A 19,529-nucleotide genomic window follows, 5' to 3' on the forward strand; every position below is an offset into this window, starting at 1 on the left:
GATAAGGCAGCCCTCCCCAGAAACCTTTTGCAAAGGCTTTGGGAGTACATGAAGGAGAGCTTTCTGGAGATGTCCCTGGAGGATTTCCCCATCCCCATACACGTTAACAGACTTTTCCAGTAGCTGTACTGGCCGCGATTGCCAGGGCAAATTAATCATTAATCATTAAACACGCTTGCTTTTAAACCATGTGTAATATTTACAAAGGTACACTCACCAGAGGTCCCTTGTGTGTCCTCAGGGTCTTGGGTGAGTTCGGGGGTTACTGGTTCCAGGTCCAGGGTGATGTCAAAGTTAGACTCAGGACTCATAGTTTGTCAGACCACTCTGTTTTATTAGCACAGCGCTCTGCTAATACATTCAGATAATGTGAGCCTCCATGCAAGATTCAAACAGTCTTATTTATACAGATAAAAGGGTGCGAACTAAACAAAGGGACAGAGAGAGCAAAATTGTAAAATATGCATGGAGCACAATATGCATATCCTGCCTCCTTGTTAACTCTTATCGAATCTAAGACTAGTGCTTCACCAATTGCCCTTAAGTGGCAAGTTAAGCACTTAATGTCTGCTTTCCTGCCCCCCTGGCTTGCAGCATTTCTCATTTCTACTTAAAGGTACATACAGCATTCTTTAATTCATTCTATTTCTTTAATATAATTCATTTCACTTTCACAATCCCTCCTTTTGGTCAAGCTTACGCAAAGACCAACAATTACTGGGTTCCACATATTAATAGTTCTTTATCTCTTCGTTCATCAGTGATATTTAACATCATCATATTAGCACTCTGTTTTGGGGCAGTCACCTGGGTGGCATACCTTACACAATTCTGGATACAACAGGAGATTAACTGAAAACATACAAAAATCATTAGGATTCCACACAGGATAGTCAGGGCTCCCTGAAACAACCAGTTTCCTATACCAGAGAAATTGAATAGGTTACTTAGCCACTTCCATAAAGAACTCGGCTCTTCATGGGGAAGAGATGCGATTTGTTATATGTGACTAGTGCGATCTTATTACCTCATTGGTGTCGTCAGGTATGAACACACAACATTCTTTCCAATGAGAGCACAGGTCCCTCCTTTGGCCGCCAGCACTATGTCCAATGCCTGACGGTTTTGGAGGGCCATCTGTCGGATCGCCCCTGTTTCTTTGGCCAGGGTCTTTAAACTCTCTCCGGTTTCATTTGCCATTATTTCAACTACTGCTTGTAACCTTAGGAGCCTTTTTGCATGGTGTATTACTCCCCCAAGTGGGATAAGGGAACCGCCAATGGCCTCTTCCCAGGTCAAGGGGCTTATGTTATTTACATACCATTGGGCATCTGGTAAGTCCCTTCTTCTTCGCCTGAAATTACGAAGGCGTTCTCGTGGGAAGGACCCTAGCACTCGGAATTGTGGGAAGAGTCGAGCGGGATAACAGATACCTGACCAGTTAGCTGGTAATGCAGTATAACCTTTGGTCCCACAAACCCAATGATGGCCTATTAAGGCTGGGAAGGGTCGGTTGCACCCATTTGTCACATAGATGCCTGCAAAGGAGGAGTAATATCCTCCAAAGGGCACAGGGTAATTCTCCTTACGAGGAGTGGTGTTATTTGCATGGCATTGAAAGATTGTATTGTTTTCACTAAGATTACTGTAGGGGGAACATGAGATTGATTTTTCTGTTTGATCCCAGGTCGAGAAAAAATTCATATCCCCATACCCGGCCCGCCACTCTTTAGTTTTGTTCGAATAATCCGATACACCATTGGCCACAATATGCTGAAGGCAACGGCTTTTTCCCAGATCCAGCCCTGTCCCATTACACACCCAACACCAATGACCTTTTCCCTCCACCACACTTATCCATTTAGATACATTTATTCCCACTGCTGCCCAAGTGTCAATGCTGTTCCATGTTTTGTTAAACGGATGAAGTCCTCCAGTGAGGTCTGGGGAATTGAGTGGGATTGCCAGGACAGGAACACCAGCTTGAGAGTGGGCTGGGATGTGGCTGCAGACCCAGCAATTAGAAATATTAAGGGTCTGAGCTATCCACACTTGCTGCTGGATAAAAGAATTGTCATTGTGGACTCCCCAGACCTTAAGACACCAGCAGCCGAGGAACAGGCGCCACCAGAGGCTCATGTTGGAGGCAAGACCCTGCTGGTTCTGACAACCTCAACTGAGGGAACCGCAGTCACGGTTTTACATCCACCAGGCAGCAGGCACTAGGCTCACTACTGCTTCTTTTTGGGCCTTGCTTTAGGTCCTTGTCTGCTTCTGGCAACCCTTACGAGAGCGTAGATGGTAAGGTATTGCAGGCTGTTCCTCTACGTCTTCTTCTGGAGTCAAAATTGACTCTGCGTGGTCCCGAGGTGATTGGTTTGCTGGGGGTGCCTTCTTACACTGCAAAGCATGTATGCACGCTGTGATGCCAGACAGTTTAACAGCCATCTGGATAGTAAGCAGTACCTGATGATTCTTTGATGTCCTTTAAGTCTCTTTATTTCTTCTTCCTTGACTCTGGCTATAACAATGGCCTTCACACCTTATCTTTTCCTGATGCATACATTCCTTATTCACACAGATTGGGAATACAAACAGTAGTATTTTATATGGAGCAAAAAGGCATTGCAAATTAAACCTTGCTAAGTTTTACAATCAATAACCAAGACAATTTACATTGAGACCCAGGCCTTCAATGTTCCTCTAATCTACTTAACATAGACATAATAGAGAATCCTGTTTCTTACTTACTAAACCTTAAAACAAAGAAATGTATATTTAACTAGAGGCCTACTTTGTAATACATATAGGAAACCACAGTAGACATTATAACTTATTCTAAAACAAAAGGGTGACCATAATCAGTCATAAGGATTGTTCTGGTCTGTCATTCCTTTCTGCTATTCAAAAAGGGTGGCTGACAGGGATGAAATCAAATCATACATTAATTCTTATGGGACATTATAAAATCCTGCTCCTACATATCCCCCTTTTGACACTAAGATTATTAATCGCCAGTGTCACTTCTTATTTAGTCCACGTAATAGAAAATACTGGGAGGTGATTTGGGCCTGTGGCTCTAGCTTTGCATACATTTGTTTTATCCAACAGCACATTTTAAACGTTACAATTAACCCACATACAATTTAAAACCAAAACCAATTAGGGTTAGTAACATTAGTACACCAATAGTTGTGGGAGACCATTCAGAAAATATATTATACCAATGGTAAGCTGTTATGTCTTTCTGCAGTGGCAATTCTTAACATGTTGCCATTTGCATGTATAATATGAATGGTTTGGTTTCCCACATTGCCCTTTTGTTTGTTTTAGGAACTATGTTACCTTTTTACCTTTTGTAAACACATTACTTACATTACATTTACATTTGTCTATTGGAAGGTTGCTAACACTTCCATTCTTTTAAAACACTTTTCCCCCCAAGAATTAACACATACACATAGCCCATTATACAGTACTTTGGTCTCATTATTCATTTTATCCCACATACAGGATCCTAGTGAGATGTCTTTACTACAGGGCTTTGGAGCAACAGGCATGGATAACCATATCCACTTTTATTTGTTTCTTATTAGGTTGCCCTGTAGCTGATATTAGCTTTTTCTGAAAGACAAAAATAACATTTTTTTCTACCCCTTTTGGGGTGGCATTCATTATTGCTTAAAATATTCCTTTCTTTTACAAATACCCTTGCTGATTGCAGGCAAAACAAGAGGAATTACCTCCATATTTTCCTGTGTTTTTGTTCTATAGGCAGGCCAGGTTTTAATGGCTTCTATCTTTTAAGAGTTATGGGGAAATTATCCCACTGTTCAGGCATTAAATCCATGAGGTGGTGTACCTCAGTTTTCCCTTTACAGCAGACCAAGGTTACAATGTCTTTCCTGCTGTATTAAGCTTTAAGTTTGTTCACAGGTAACAGCTGAAAAGCATCATTACCATAAAGGATTTTTTTTTTCAAAAATCATACACACTATACATTGTTACAGGGGTACGTAGTAACATTACATTTATTTTAATTAAAGGTACCTTGTTATACCGTGCCTTTTATTTAGACAATTTGTTTGCTGACCAGGTATGTTCTTTATCTGCAACTTCTTTGTGCTGGCAGTTCTCTCACTTCCTTTATCAGTTAGATAATTTGCATCCACACAGGCTTGGCTTTTGGATTCAAAACCATTAGCAGAGCTCAGAGACTCTGTCTTAAAAGGAACACAATTAACTTTTATCAGAGTTTTGATTACTTTTAACTCTTGCTTCCAAAACACACACAGATCTGAAAAAGAAAACACAATCTATTGTGGCTCCTTTGGAGCCCTAATAGGATTTTAATTAAGTAGCATGTTTCTTTTGCATTTCTTTTACCCCCTCTATAATATTATACACTGCACACGTCTGCACATTCCTTCTATACTTTAACTTTTAAAACATTAGCCATATTAATTTTTACACAAGGTGTAAGTGTTTCTTTTGTTCTTACAGAGTTTTTATGTACCCTTATCAAAGTGACAGTCTGATTACACAGAGCCATTTTAAGGCTGTGTTTCTAACATTGCTTCTTTTTGTTTTGTGCACCTCACCCCTGCTGTTGCTTCAGAGGGCCACTGTCTTTATTCTTTTCCTACAGCTTTCATTTGCTATTTTGTTACAAAAACAAACAAACAGAATCCAGAATCTCTCCCTATTCTTCTGATTTTGACTGCCCTGCTGCAGCCATGACTTGGTCTTTATTTGAAAACATTTCAAATTTTGTAAAGAATCAAGTTACCCCTTAAGGGTTAAATCCCAAAGCCAACCAACACTGATTACCTGTGTCTGGCAAAAAGGTCTGTCAGTTTTGCAACTTTGAATTAAAGAGTCAGATGGATTTTTAGTGGCATTATAAACAAAACAAAACCAATTTATCTTAAACTTACAAAACAGGAGTTTTACAAACCTCACATATTCCCACAGACAGACAGATACATACACATTTTCTCTCCCTTAACATCCCTCTTACACTGCTTTGTTTTTACATAGATTACATTACCTTTATACATTTGGGGCAGTTAAGTTCCAATAGAACCCCCCCATGTTCTTTTAGCAAATTTGACTCAATTGTTCATAGTCAAATGATTTTAATTAGATAGTCTCTTTACCTGGATTATTTACAGACATTCCTCTGGAAAAGGGCCCATTTTTCCCGTAGAATGGCTGCAAAGAAACCAAGAATTCTTTTAACAAGATCCTTTTTAACATTTTCACAAAGTTTAACTGTTAACACTAAAGAATCAGTTTCTGAGGGAGACAACGAAGGGGAACAGAACAAGGGGCATTTTATCCTTTTTACAATGAGAGGGGAGTATGAAGGGAGTTGGGATCGATCCGGGGTTGTTTTAGAACAGGGTGAAGGGGAGCGCGAAGTCTGGTGGTGGGAGAGGAGGCTTTTAATAAAGCTTTTAATTTATTATTTGAATATTTGAGAGAGGCGAGTTTTGATTTTGTCCACCTACGATTTGCCTCTTCCCACCACTGCATGAAACAATTAACCTCTCCTTTAGCCAATTTAGTTTTAGGCTGGCCGAGTTTTTTTTTTTTTTTAAGATGTCCACTCGGTCCTTGTTCCAAGGTTTTAACAGTGGCCACTGAGTTTTGGGATCTCCCTTAGTTAGCCTAGACCATTTTTCCAGAAATTTACAGGAGTCCGGACCCTTCCTAAAACTGAGCTGGCGTTCCTTTAGGGAACTGTCCCGACTTAGACGTCTGTTACCAATACAGGAGGACTTTACACACACCAATCACACAAGGAGGAAATTCGGGTTCGTCAGAGCGATGCCCAGTGCAACACACAAAAGGAGCCCACAGGCTACTGACTCAATCGCCCTTGCTTTCACACCAAGGGTTTTACCCAAGGTGCGGTGCGGCTGCGATTGTGCAGATTTCACTCACTCAGACCGCGGGGACAGGAACCCCTTGGTCGGCTGATCCCCGGACGGAGATGGCACCCAGACTCAAACACTCCACAGGAGGACGGATAGACACAGAGACAGAACAATCCTCAGTCCGGACAAAACACAGAAATAATTACCTGACCAGATTCCTGATGTCAGATCCCGGGATCCCTACCAGAACAGAGTGGGAACCAACAGGTTCGATGGCGTAGACCTCACTGTGGTCGTGCACCCTTCCGTTCAGGAGGAGGATCGCTCGGGCCAAATGCCCAGGTGCCGGCTACCACGGTCGTCCTACAAAAACGGTCAGGAATCACACAGCCCCAGTGAAGACGGTTGCCATCTCGGTGGAACCTCCAAATTGTCAAAGTTAGACTCAGGACTCATAGTTTGTCAGACCACTCTGTTTTATTAGCACAGCGCTCTGCTAATACATTCAGATAATGTGAGCCTCCATGCAAGATTCAAACAGTCTTATTTATACAGATAAAAGGGTGCGAACTAAACAAAGGGACAGAGAGAGCAAAATTGTAAAATATGCATGGAGCACAATATGCATATCCTGCCTCCTTGTTAACTCTTATCGAATCTAAGACTAGTGCTTCACCAATTGCCCTTAAGTGGCAAGTTAAGCACTTAATGTCTGCTTTCCTGCCCCCCTGGCTTGCAGCATTTCTCATTTCTACTTAAAGGTACATACAGCATTCTTTAATTCATTCTATTTCTTTAATATAATTCATTTCACTTTCACAGTGACAAACATATCCTGGCTGTTGGGGAAACTGGCTTCTCTGCTTCCTTGCTGCTGTGAGCTATCTACATTACCTCCATCCTCATCTTCCTCGTTCCCCGAACCCTCTTCCCTGTGTGTTTCTCCAGTGAGGGAGTCATAGCACACGGTTGGGGTAGTGGTGGCTGCACCCCCTAAAATGGCATGCAGCTCCGCGTAGAAGTGGCAAGTTTGCGGCTCTGCCCCGGACCTTCCGTTTGCTTCTCTGGCTTTGTGGTAGGCTTGCCGTAGCTCCTTAATTTTCACGCGGCACTGCTGTGCGTCCCTGTTATGGCCTCTGTCCTTCATGGCCTTAGAGACCTTTTCTAATACTTTGCCATTTCTTTTACTGCTATGGAGTTCAGCTAGAACTGATTCATCCCCCCATATGGCGAGCAGATCCCGTACCTCCCGTTCGGTCCATGCTGGAGCTCTTTTGCAATCCTGGGACTCCATCACGGTTACCTGTGCTGATGAGCTCTGCGTGGTCACCTGTGCTCTCCATGCTGGGCAAACAGGAAATGAAATTCAAACGTTCGCGGGGCTTTTCCTGTCTACCTGGTCAGTGCATCTGAGTTGAGAGTGCTGTCCAGAGCGGTCACAATGAAGCACTCTGGGATACCTCCCGGAGGCCAATAATGTCGAATTCCATCCACACTACCCCAATTCCGACCCGCAAAGGACAATTTTATCGCTAATCCCCTCATCGGAGGTGGTGTAAAGAAACTGGTTTAAAGGGCCCTTTAAGTCGAAAGAAAGGGCTTCGTCGTGTGAACGTGTCCAGGCTTAATTCGATTTAACGCTGCTAAAGTCGACCTAAACTCGTAGTGTAGACCAGGCCTCAGTGATTTAAGCAGGAATTGGATTGATAGTGAAACTTACAAAGGCAGCTGATGGAACAGCTATGGCTCTTAACAAGCATCTTAATTGTTAATTAACCAGTTATTGGGGTAACCGGTTTTATGAATGAATATTGTTTCATTCATAAAACTTTACTTATGAAGTTACATTAATAAAGTGAACAATTAAAAACAATTTAATTCAACAGTTCTACAGCGTGTGCTGCAGACCTGCGGGATCGGTCAATGCTACACATGGCTCATGAGGCACCTCATGGTCTCAGACACCATCCGATGGTCCAGGGACATCTACATCGAACATGTCACCAGCCACCAACAGTACCAGGAGACATGAGCTGGAGCGACATTGTGCATCAACTACGAGAAAGGGACCAAGAGACTTTATCCATTGGACCATATGAACTAGAACCATAAACTCACTAAACGTTAAATCTCACTAAATAAGGGTCAATTCATCCTCATCATCGTATCCACTAATTATACTCCACATCTGAACATAGCCATTATATGAACAACATACCCTAATATCTCAATGTTTGTACTTTGACCCGTTAACCTTTTACCCCCAATCGGGGATATTGCCGATTATCTGTTCTTTGCACCATCTGATCTTAAACTGAACTTCGCACCCCTTGATAATCTGTACGTTATTCCCTGATAACCAGAAACTTCTACACTTAAACTCTGTACAGTTTTTTTTTAATTAAACATCATCTTAATAATTTTTTTATATATAAGCATACAATGGAAGGCTGCCTGGCTCCTCTCTCAAGGCAAGTTAGGAGGGGCAAGGTGGTTGGGGGGAAGGCATAAGACACACTAAAAGTGAAAGAAAGGCCTGGCACCCTCACTCCTTACCCCTCCCATGGAATACAAAAGACGTGGGATGAAGAACCCAGACTCACAACCCTCCAAAACAGAACCTGACCATAAGTTGTAAGGCGTGTGACGAGGCACGTGCATTGCAGGTATGGAGGAGCTGGGAAATAGGGACACAGGCAATACTCTGTGGCATCAGAGTTGGGAACATAACTCTGGGAAACAGACTCTGCTGGCGTGTAGAGCTATAGATATACTTGCTTGGAACTAACCCCAATAAACATCGTATTGCCTGCATTTCAGACTTCTGGTCTTCTGCTTTCTGAGTGCATGACAAGAACCAGGGGAGGGGGTGAAGGGAAACCCTCTAACATATAGCTGCACTTGGACTGCAGGTTCAATCACCTTTTCCCCAGGCTAGTAGCATATGTGTTAGTGAATGTACCAGTGCCTTCTCCCCACTCCCTCTGGTTTAAGCTACACAGGATACCTTGTCTCCTCTTTCTCTACCAGCTGACCTTTTCTCTCTCTTGCCTGTCCCCCCATTTCCCCTGCCCTTCACCAGCACACCCTGACCTTTCTCTCTTTCTCTATGAGGGGCAAAGCAGTGGAGAATGAGGAGTTTATGCTATGTTCGTGACATACATACCGAGAAGTTAGATAAACACATAAATACTCTTGATGGAAGGTTACAACCTAACACAACTGTATTTCATAGAATTCAGAACACATAAGAACCCAAATACACAGGGAGAGAGAAAACAAGCTGCTCCCTAAGGCAGCACAACACAACTTACCCCACACTGCTTTAAAGGATGGTTCTTTCCAGGCTGGGTCTGACCTCAGGCTTTGCTATAGTGCCCCTTGGCCTTAAAGCAGGACACAAACTACCCCCTACCTCCCACCCCTATGTACACTGTCAAGGTGACAACTTGCAGTTCCAACACAGTCCTCAAAATACTATAGTTTGCTTGAATGAGGATGTGGGAGAAGGGGATATGCCTATACCCAGCTGTGAACTCCAATTTGGATTGTGACCTTCATCTCATGGTGGAACCTCCCTGTGATAGCAGGGGTTTGGCCTGGAGTTGAATGACCTGATGATGGCTCAGAAGCCAGAGCAGAGCAATTTAGGGCCAGCAGCTTTGCTTCTCTCTCAGCTACCAGCCCAGCCCCTGTAACAATGGACTCTCTACACAGCAGCCTGGCTGGGGGGAGGTTCTAGAATCTCCCAGTTGGAGCACATGGTCAAAAAGGGACAGAGACTTGGGAACGTCTTTGAGCTGGGGAGGCTGGAGGGAGGCATCCCCTGCCAGATGCACCATTCCTGCCCGTGAGCTGTCCAGTTGTGGTTGTCTTGTCTTTTAGGTAAGATCTAAAATGTCCAGAAACAGTGTAGCCAATTCTTAAGATATCCCTTAGAGCCCAAAGGACGCTGGAACAACTTGTATAGTGGGGGAGCTGAGAGCCATTGAACCAAACTATAAACTATATAATGGAAACCACTTCAGGCCAGAGGGTGCGGCAGTCCCCCCAGCATCCCTAGTTCCAGCACCTATGTATAGCGCTACCTCCTGGAGTCATATGATTACCTGAAAATATCAGGTTTCACTTAATAAAGAAAAACATTTCTAGCCCTCCTGGTTGTGGAGAAAAACTTGAAACCCTGACCCCCCCAAGCGCTCCACCACAGACAGGCAAGAAAAAGAACCCAGAATTCAGTATTTTTCAGATCTCCTGATTTTAAGCCAGTCTGATGATCTGGTGGGGAGAAGGGGTTCACTCATTATTTTTGAGTACTTGGGGTTGGCGATGCTGCAGAAATGTTAATTTCCTAATTGCACACGGTGCTCGGATGCCACACGATGGGCGGCCCTGGTATAAGAATCCAAAGAGGGTTAGGAGAATGGGTGAGAGACACAGTGAGAAGAGATTGCCGATGCAGGGGCCTAAGGCTCACTTACACTGGCAGCCTACAGAGGCCTCAGCATGGGTGGAAATGGCGTCCTATGGTGATCTTTCTATGGGCATCTTATGAATTCTGATGCATTTTATGAACTCTGTGTCCAGCTCCAGCCCTCTCTGTGTATTAACCAGCCATGGGCTGACCAGGGCCCTGTCACCTGTCACACACCCTGCTGCATGGAGAGGCTACAGAACAAACCAAAGGAGTCATGAATATTGTAATGACTCTGCTCTGGCAGGAGAATGAGGATGCCTGAGCGGGAAGGATCCAGTTATGCCAGGTGGATTGCAGAAAGGGGTTTCTGGCGCAGTGGAATTGCCTCAGAAGGGGCACGAAGAGGCTGAGGTTGTTGGGCCATCCCTTTAAAAACATGGAGGGAGGGAGAGAGAGGGGGAAACAAAAGGAGGAGCTTAGGAGGGAGCCTACAGGCCCAGCCAAGCTGAAGGAAACTGGCAGCAGCAGAGGTAAGAGAGACTCCATGATTTGGAGAAGTCATATGCAGGAAGGGGCTCCCTGACTCTTACCAACCCCCCAAGAATGCTGAGAGTGGTGAGGAAGCAGAGGCAGAGAATGGGGGTACAGGTGTTTCTTATTTTGTATGGATCTGTATATCTCTTGTGCTGTCTAAACCAGTGATCACTTAGAGAGACTCTCTGCGTCTGTTTGCTTCAACTAGGATGTGTTCCCGAAGCAGTGAACCATGAACCAGAGTGCCCCCAAGGCTGGTGCTCTGGCGGAGGGTTTGCTTAAGCAAATAGGGAATCTGTAGGAGCCAGAAGTAGTTTCAGGACTTAGGCAGTTGAACTCTGGGGTCTCAGCTCTTCAAAGGGGGTGCGAGAAAGAGAATCTGCATCCAGATGTGTGCCTAACATTCCAGAGCCTGGATTCTGCTCAGACTCAGGGAAGCTTAAAGCACAGGGGCCCAGCACGTGGGACCCAAACAGTGGCCTGGTGGCTGTCTATCCAGGGGATCTGAACCAGGGCAATAACACTTCCTGATCCTGAGAATACCTCACTGACTGGTGAAAGGGCTGCCCTGCTGTGTAGGAGGGGTGTGGCCAGAATGCACTGCACTCTAGGTGTTCTCTGGTTTGCAGCACGCAGACCATAAATTAGAATAACCCTGAGATTTCTCCAATTTACATGGGGGGAGGGGGCAGGTCCCAGACTAGGCAAAGTGCAACGGTGTCTTAAGGCTATCTTTCCCAGCCCCACCCAATCCCTGCTCCAGGAATGGCATAGCCCAGAATCTGGCCCTATGATTCTACACTCTGGGAAGGAACAGTGTTAAAGGGGAATCGATTGAGTTATTCCAAATTTGAAAATGCTGATGACTCCCTCCTGTTTATTCTGTGCCCTGACATCTGATCAAGGGGGGAGTTTGTTTGATTAGAGGGCAGGAGAAGCAGGACCAAGATAAACAATGGGCCATGTTGCATATTATTCCCTTGGTGGAAATTTACCGCCAGAAATCATGCAAGCACACTCCGGGGCTATATAATTTTATAACCAGTTGTTACACTTGAGGACAAGCTGTGTTTTTGACCTCTCATTCAATCCCCTTGCCAAATGACGGGTCCACACCTGTATTTCTCTTAGGGTGGAGTCCCGCAATTCCCCCCTGGTTTTCACTCAGGTCAAAGAACCCTTGTTCACTATCCTAGTACCTCATCAGCTCCACCTGGGTTTTGGTTCCTGCTTAGATTTCCCTCTGAATGACTATGACCAGTATGAAAGTGCAGTGACGGAGAAAGAACTTGTTCCAAACCAAGTACGATTTATTTATCCCGAGGAATACAACAGAGAGGAAGTGGGTTAAAGCAACAAAAGGCCTGTACACACATTCTCATCCCCATGCAGTCGCCTTTCCTTGCAAGTGTAGGTATCCCCCACTTCGTCTGTCACATCCCCACAGTACTGAGCTGGCTGCAGTTGCCCCCTTGCAGTTCGTGCCTCTCACTCTCTGGCCCTTCAGTCAGAGTCTCCGCTTTTAACTCATTTCCAGCTCTTTGGTTATGACAGTTCTTGCCTAAAAGGCCAAGGTTTCAAGCTGGTGCCTTCCCCCGTTCACCATAGGACCAGTCAGATTCCTGACCATACGTCAGTGGAGGTAACCTTCAAAGGAATGAGCACCTATATCAGTGCAAGGCCCGCAAGCCAATGGCGGCTCCCATCGACCCGAAGTGCGGCTCGCTAACTTCCCTCTAAGCTGTGCGGCCGCGCAGCAGGCTACAAATAGCCGTGCAGCAGCTCTAAAGGGCCCCGCAGCAGGGACCTGGAGAGGAGAGAGGTAGGGGGTGGGCAGGAACTGGGGAGGGGAGCAAGTTGGGGCTTGCAGGGCTGCTGTGGGCCTCTCCCCTGGCCCCGGAGCTCCCTGCAGCCGGAGGGGAGAGAGGGGCCCCTCCCCCGGAGCTCCGTGCTGCCTGCCGGCAAGAAGAGACAAGCACCTTCCCTGGAGCTAGCTGCTGCTGGCAGGGAGAGGGCTGGGGGGAGTCCTCTGGCCCCAGCCCCGGGGCAGCCTGCATGCACCCCAAACTCCTCATCCCCTGACCCACCCCAGAGCCCACACCCCCAGCCAGTGGCCTCACGCCCTCCTTGCATCCCAACCCTCTTCCCAGCCCTTAGCCCCCTCCCAAACCCCTCATCCCCAGCTCCACCCTAGAGCCCTCACCCCCAGCCAGAGGGATGAAAAGAAAACAGAACAATTTGACCAACGAACATTTGGATTGCTTTACTGGGCTTGCGATGACAGATTACGAATACTGCATGAACAAAGTCAAGGAGGAACAGGCACACTTTCGCTCATCCAGTTTTTAAAGTAAGTTTTGCATTCTTCTGCTCTTAAAAAGTTTATTCGCAGAGGTGCCTTTTTAATTCCATATATTTTCTTGGTTGTTATTTTATAAAAGGAGTATTGTTTTATTGTACAAGTAGACTGTTTTAGTTGCACGAGTGGCTCTGTAACATGACATCGTTAAGGAGTAGTAAGCACTGTGTTAATTTAGTAATTGATGTGGCTCTCACATTGAAGGTTTTTTGTCAAAGTGGCCCCACTTCAAAAATAGCGAAGAGCACTGACCTATATTGTCAGTTAGAGAAGCTGCCATTGGGGCTGTCAACAGCCATTGTCTTTTGGTACCTGCTGACCAAAGCTAACTAGGACAGCCTTAACTCTGTTGTCTTTTAGCCAGCACTACAATAAACACCAAATCCCAGAGATATATTGTTGTGGGCTGGGTAAAATGTCACTGAAATTAGTGAGTGTACAGCCACACTTCATTTGGGACAAATGTAAGAAACAACATGGGCCTCAAACTGCCCGAAACAAAGGCACACCTGAGTCTGCTCAGGAATTACTTGCACTGTGTGCAGATGGCATTGGCTGGGTATTTTTTGGTGTGGGCAGTAGGGTCTGTGTGTGTGAGAAGGGAAGAAACACAAGAGTGATAGCAGAAAGCCAGACACAGCTGAACATGCACAGAAAGCGTGACCCTAATAAGAAGTTGGAGAGGGATCTTTGGGGCAGAGGGCTTGCTGAAAGGGGCTTGAAATTGTGAGCAAAGAAACTGTCTCCTGTTGCTTGGTTCCTCCTGTGCTCAGGGGAGCAGGACTTAGTACATTCTTTGTTAGAGAGACAGAATTGCATCAAAGATAACTGGCTCCAGCCTCAATTTCTCGTCTTAACAGAAACAGCCTGCAGACCCCAGGCTTTGGCTAGCTGCTCAGGGTAAAACTGAGAAAATGACTGCCGGTATGTTCCACGTTCTCCACACCACTAATACGTGGGTCACGTTTATTGTTATTAGGTGTAGCAGTTATGCAAGTGGAGATAAGGAGAATGAAAGCTCCTGGCTTGGGAAATAAATTGCTTATCAGCCAAGGTCAGAAAGGAAAATCAGAAATCTTCCCTGCGGCTGCTTGTTGCACAATCCCTAGGGGCACTCGAAGGATGAACTAGTGGTTTGCCTTCAGCTGATTCATTAGGTATTGACTACCAATGGAGGGTGGGTGGTACCAGACAAACCACGCCAGCCTCGCAGGTGCTAGACTCGTGTCAAGGGCCTTGCCTCTTTCGAAAGCCTCACAGAGGGTAGAATCTAGCTCTGGTTCCAAGCCTGCTCCTTTCACACCAGCAGCATCTCTCCGAGGACATTAACCCAGTGTATTGGAGCAAGTCTGTTTACCTTGAGCCAGCTGCAGTGGCACTGAGCCGAACACCCCATCGCCTTCCTCTGTGAGTGGATGCAGCTCAAGTAGTAATTAAACCAGTTGGTTCTCAGGAGGGATGGAGCAAAGAGCATCTGCTAGAGGAGAGTGGACTGGAATAGGACTGAGGAGGGGGTAGTTCTATTCCAGGCTCAGTCACTGGCCTGGGTACACCCAGCACAGCCACAATGCACGCCACTGGCTTATACTGCCTAGACTCTGCTCCTCTGGGCTGGTTTGGGCTCTGTGCCCCAGCAGAACACCAGGGGGACGCAGGCTACCCATTGTGTGGGGATTTAAGGCCCAACCGGCAGCAGGAACAGTGCCGTTCCATTGAAGTGAGGAGGGGGAATCTGTCCCCAGCGGGAGGATGGGCATGCATCTTCCATGGCAGTCTGGGGGTGTTTGGGGCAGCAGAGCTCAGGAGATTGATGGGGGCATGAATGGTGGATTTGCTACTATGCAAGACCTGCCAGCTGAAATGCCACCCCATGGACAGACTGGATGTGCAATAGCCACAGAGCCTACTGCAATGGAAGCAGAGCATTTCCCTCACCTCAGGAGGCGGAGTCCGTCCAGCTGGCACAATTGGTCATGTGTTTATCCTTGGCTTTTGCCTCACTTACCCCCTAGGTGCTATGAAGCATGTGAGAGGAGCTAGGGGAGGGTAATGTGGATTCCTTTCTTTATCAGGCTTTGAAAATTACCTTGGAATGAGATCCAAGACTGTATATACTAAGCGCTGGACCAGTGCCAGAACAATACAGCAAACCTGTGGACCAGGTATAGGCATGACTGGTTCAAGGGCTGAGATCACGTACAATTCCAGCACTGAGTGGCATGCTGTATAAAGCGAACTTGTTCCCAGGGGTGTGGTTATTCCATGGCACAAGCAGGAGGTGTGGGTGGGTGGCTAATTGCACGCCAAAGATGAAATGAACCCTTGTTTCTGAACAAGGCTGAATTTCATCCGGCGTGAGTGAGCACTAAAGAAAATGTATAACTTACCCCTGTAACAGGGTAGCTCATTCCTCAATGGCTGGAGGGCCTAGGGCTAGCCCAGACTGCTTACTAAAGGAGAGTAGCTCATTCCCTATAGAGAGCAGCAAGTGGCTGCAGTAGCAGAGGTCTGAGAAGCTGGCTGGAGACAGAAGGAGGAAGAGTTGCTCTTGCAGAAACTTTGCAGTGTGCCCAGCTCTGGGAAAGAGGGCTGGGAACTCCCCAGCTAAGGGGAGAGAGGCATTGAACTAGGTTCAGGAGGGCCAGTGTGTACTCGAAGAATTAATAAATTGGACCCCACATGGGGACTTCTTTAACTTCCTTTGGACTGTTAACAGGGCCGGCTCCAGGCACCAGCCGACCAAGCACGTGCTTGGGGCGGCACCTTAGAAGGGGCGGCCAATATTGGGGTGGCGGGGGGGCGCTTGCGGTGTTTTTTGTTTTTTGTTTGGCGGGGTGGCGCTCGAGGGATTTTTTTGTTTGTTTGTTTCGGCCAGGCAGCGCGGGGGCTTCGGCGGTGCGGTGCTGCGGGGGGAGGAGGAGGAGTGGGGGTTTGGGTGGCCCAGCCGGCGTTCCGGGGTTTGGGCAGCCCAGCGCGGTGCTCTGGGGGTTTGGGTGGCCCAGCCCGGCTCGGCTCTCGGGGGTTTGGGCGGCCCAGCGAGGCGCTGGGGGCGTGGTGTTACGGCAGGGCGGTGCTCTTCTTTTTTGCCTGGGGTGGCAAACAAGTTAGAGCCGGCCCTGATTGTTGAGTTTTCTTAAGGACTCCCGTGAAGGAGACAATGGAGCAGAGCACTGCATTGCAACTGTTAGCCATGAGGGGGCACTTGGGTGGCAGCCAACCCTGCTGCAATTCTGCAGAAAAGGCCTTGGGGATTACAGTGGACGAGAAGCTGGATATGAGTCAGCAGTGTGCCCTTGTTGCCAAGAAGGCTAAAGGCATATTGGGCTGCATTAGTAGGAGCATTGCCAGCAGATCGAGGGAAGTGATTATTCCCCTCTATTTGGCTCCGGTGAGGCCACACCTGGAGTATTGTGTCCAGTTTTGGTTCCCCCACTACAAGAAGGATGTGGACAAATTGGAGAGAGTCCAGTGGAGGGCAACAAAAATGATTAGGGGGCTGGGGCACATGACTTACGAGGAGAGGCTGAGGGAACTGGGGTTATTTAGTCTGCAGAAGAGAAGAGTGAGGGGGGATTTGATAGCAGCCTTCAACTACCTGAAGGGGGGTTCCGAAGAGGATGGAGCTCGGCTGTTCTCAGTGGTAGCAGATGACAGAACAAGGAGTAATGGTCTCAAGTTGCAGTGGGGGAGGTCTAGGTTGGATATTAGGAAAAACTATATCACTAGGAGGGTGGTGAAGCACTGGAATGGGTTCCCTAGGGACGTGGTGGAATCTCCTTCCTTAGAGGTTTTTAAGGCCCGGTTTGACAAAGCCCTGGCTGGGATGATTTAGTTGGGGTTGGTCCTGCTTTGAGCAGGGGGTTTGACTAGATACCTCCTGAGGTCCCTTCCAACCCTGAGATTCTATGATTCTACAGCTTTTCACCTACAGATCCCCAGGTGCTTTATGAAGGTCAGTCTCAAAGGAGGGGCGTGATCCTACAGGCAGGGTGGGGGTGTGGCCTCAAGCGATGGTGCACAGCACCTATTTTCAGAGCTGTGTTGGCCATGCCTGAGCACATGCAAGCCAAGCAGGCACAAGCGGAGGCTAATGCCCCCTAGCAGCCCTCCATTGGCAGCTGGACCAGCCACTCCAGCTCGAAAGGAGGTTGCTGTCTGTGGAGGTGGGGCTAGAGGGTTTGTGAAAGAGAGAAGAAGGCAAGGTGGCAGGCGGGTGGGAAGGAGTTCAGTCCAGTTCAACTCAATCCTACGAGTTCAGTCGAGTGAATGTTTCTCTCTGGCCAAGCGTGTTGTCCCTTGTAGTGGCTGGTCCACAAAAAAGAATAAGAGCCTACTACTAACAGTGTTGATCCTTTTTAGCCCAAGTGCTGGAAAACTGAAAATAAAGGCCCTGGGTTCATCTCCCCATTACTGCCTGTGCTGAAGCAGGAATTTTCGGCAATATTTTTATGAATCCTATGTGTTTTCCCTATATGCTGCATTGTTACCCAGTGGGGGAAAGGGACTGTTTGCTCTCAGGGCAGGCTAGGAGACCTGGCTCTGAATGTCACCTAGCTGTCTGGGCCTTAGTCCTCATATCAATGGCGCATCCGAAAAGACAATGGCAAATCCAATCCCAGGACGTTGACACATAGCCACCAACAAGCCAGAGGGAGGTAGATTTCCCCACTCTCTGCAGGGAAGCTGAGCAACAATCCCCAGCTCAAGAACTAAGGACTGGAGAGGTGTGAGGTGGGGGATAAGGTTGGCTGCTGGAAGGAGTTGGGACTCTCGCCTAGAACTGACCAAGGAGTCAGACTGAGCCCTGGTCTACACTTAGAGCTAGGTTTCAGAGCGGAGCCATGTTAGTCTGTAACAGCAAAACCAACCAGGAGTCCTCGTGGCACCTTAGAGACTAACATATGTATTTGGGCATAAGCTTTCGGGGGCTAAAACCCACTTCATCAGAGCTAGGTCAATGTAAGGCAGCTGACGTCCTAACTCTGGAAACATCTACACTAGGGCCTAGTCTACACTACGAGGTTAGGTTGAATTTAGCTGTGTTAGGTCAATTTTATAAGCAATGCGGCTACACAATCAACCCCGTTTCACCGACCTAAAGGGCTCTTAAAATCGACTGCTGTACTCCTCCCCGACAAGGGGAGTAGCGCTAAAATCGACTTTCCTGGGTCAAATTTGGGGTAGTGCAGACACAGAGCTGTGCAATTTGATGATATTGGCCTCCGGGAGCTATCCCAGAGTGCTCCGATGTGACTGCTCTGGACAGCACTTCCAACTCCAATGCACTAGCCAGGTACACAGGAAAAGCCCCGGGCACTTTTGAATTTCATTTCCTGTTTGGTCAGCGTGGCGAGCTCAGCAGCACAGGTGACCATGCAGTCCCAGAATCGCAAACGAGCTCCAGCATGGAGCGAACGGGAGACACTGAATCTGATTGCTGGATGGGGAGAAGAATCTGTGCAGGCAGAACTCCGATCCAGCAGAAGAAATGCTGATATATATGCCAAAATCGCACAGGGCATGGTGGACAGAGGTTACCCCAGGGACACACAGCAGTGCCGCGTGAAAATTAAGGCACTCAGGCAAGTCTACCAAAAGACAAAGGAGGCAAACGGTCACTCCGGGTCAGAGCCCCAGACATACCGCTTTTATGATCAGCTGCATGCCATTCTGAGGGGGCCCCTACCACTACCCCACCACTGTCCATGGACACCCGCAAGGGGGGAGTCTCACGCAACACAGATGAGGATTTTGTGGATGATGATGAGGAGAATGTGCAGCAGGCAAGCAGAGAATCTGTTCTCCCCAGCAGCCAGGGCCTTTTCATCACCCTGGAGCCAATACCCTCCCAGGGCAAATTGTTCCCGGACCCTGAAGGTGGAGAAGGTATCTCTGGTGAGTGCCCATTTGTAACTACACTACAGGGTTAAAAGCAATTGTGTTTAATGTTTGATTTGCCCTGAAGAATTGGGATGCATTCACGACCAGTACAGCCACTGGAAAAGTCTGTTAACATGTCTGGGGATGGAGCGGGAACTCTCCATGGACATCTCCATGAAGCTCTCCTGGAGGTACTCTGAAAGCCTTTGCTGAAGGTTTCTGGGGAGAGCTGCCTTATTTCGTCCTCCACAGTAGGACACTTGACCACCCAAAGCCAGTAGCAAGTGGACTGGAATCATTGCAGCACAACACATGGCAGCGAATGGTCCTGGGTTTTGGTCGAATTCATGCAACATTCGATCTTTATCTTTCTGTGTCAGCCTCAGGAGAGTGATATCATTCGTGCTCACCTGGTTAAAATAGGGGAAGTTTTGTAAGGGAACAGTAATCCCCTCTG

The 19,529-nt window shown here is 47.2% G+C and overlaps 2 protein-coding genes across 4 annotated transcripts in view; both read right to left on the minus strand.

The window, feature by feature from the left end:
- Positions 1-1,023: 1,023 nt before the first annotated feature.
- LOC128826277 (endogenous retrovirus group 3 member 1 Env polyprotein-like) lies at positions 1,024-4,234 on the minus strand. Its single transcript, XM_054009526.1, has 2 exons — positions 4,051-4,234; positions 1,024-2,568 (listed from the first exon to the last, which is right to left on the minus strand). The coding sequence occupies exon 2, from the start codon at positions 2,137-2,139 to the stop codon at positions 1,024-1,026; it is 1,116 nt and encodes a 371-aa protein (XP_053865501.1). The 5' UTR covers positions 2,140-2,568; positions 4,051-4,234.
- Positions 4,235-12,206: 7,972 nt separating this feature from the next.
- Positions 12,207-19,529, minus strand: part of LOC128825970 (uncharacterized) — a 41,022-nt gene continuing 33,699 nt past the window's right edge. For 2 of the 3 annotated variants that reach the window (XM_054008886.1, XM_054008885.1), the window contains one exon: positions 18,984-19,482. In XM_054008886.1, the coding sequence (XP_053864861.1) occupies positions 19,171-19,482 (312 nt within the window). In that variant the 3' untranslated portion in view covers positions 18,984-19,170. Of the gene's footprint in view, positions 12,481-18,983; positions 19,483-19,529 lie in introns of those variants that run through there. The other variant, XR_008442771.1, reaches the window with a different exon arrangement.

This window comes from Malaclemys terrapin, chromosome 19, assembly GCF_027887155.1.
Source record: "Malaclemys terrapin pileata isolate rMalTer1 chromosome 19, rMalTer1.hap1, whole genome shotgun sequence".
In the NCBI taxonomy this organism is placed as follows: Eukaryota; Metazoa; Chordata; order Testudines; family Emydidae; genus Malaclemys; species Malaclemys terrapin.

Excerpts from the sequence above, each read along its gene's own strand:
- LOC128826277 (XM_054009526.1), bottom strand. The coding sequence starts at position 2,139 with ATGAGCCTCTGGTGGCGCCTGTTCCTCGGCTGCTGGTGTCTTAAGGTC.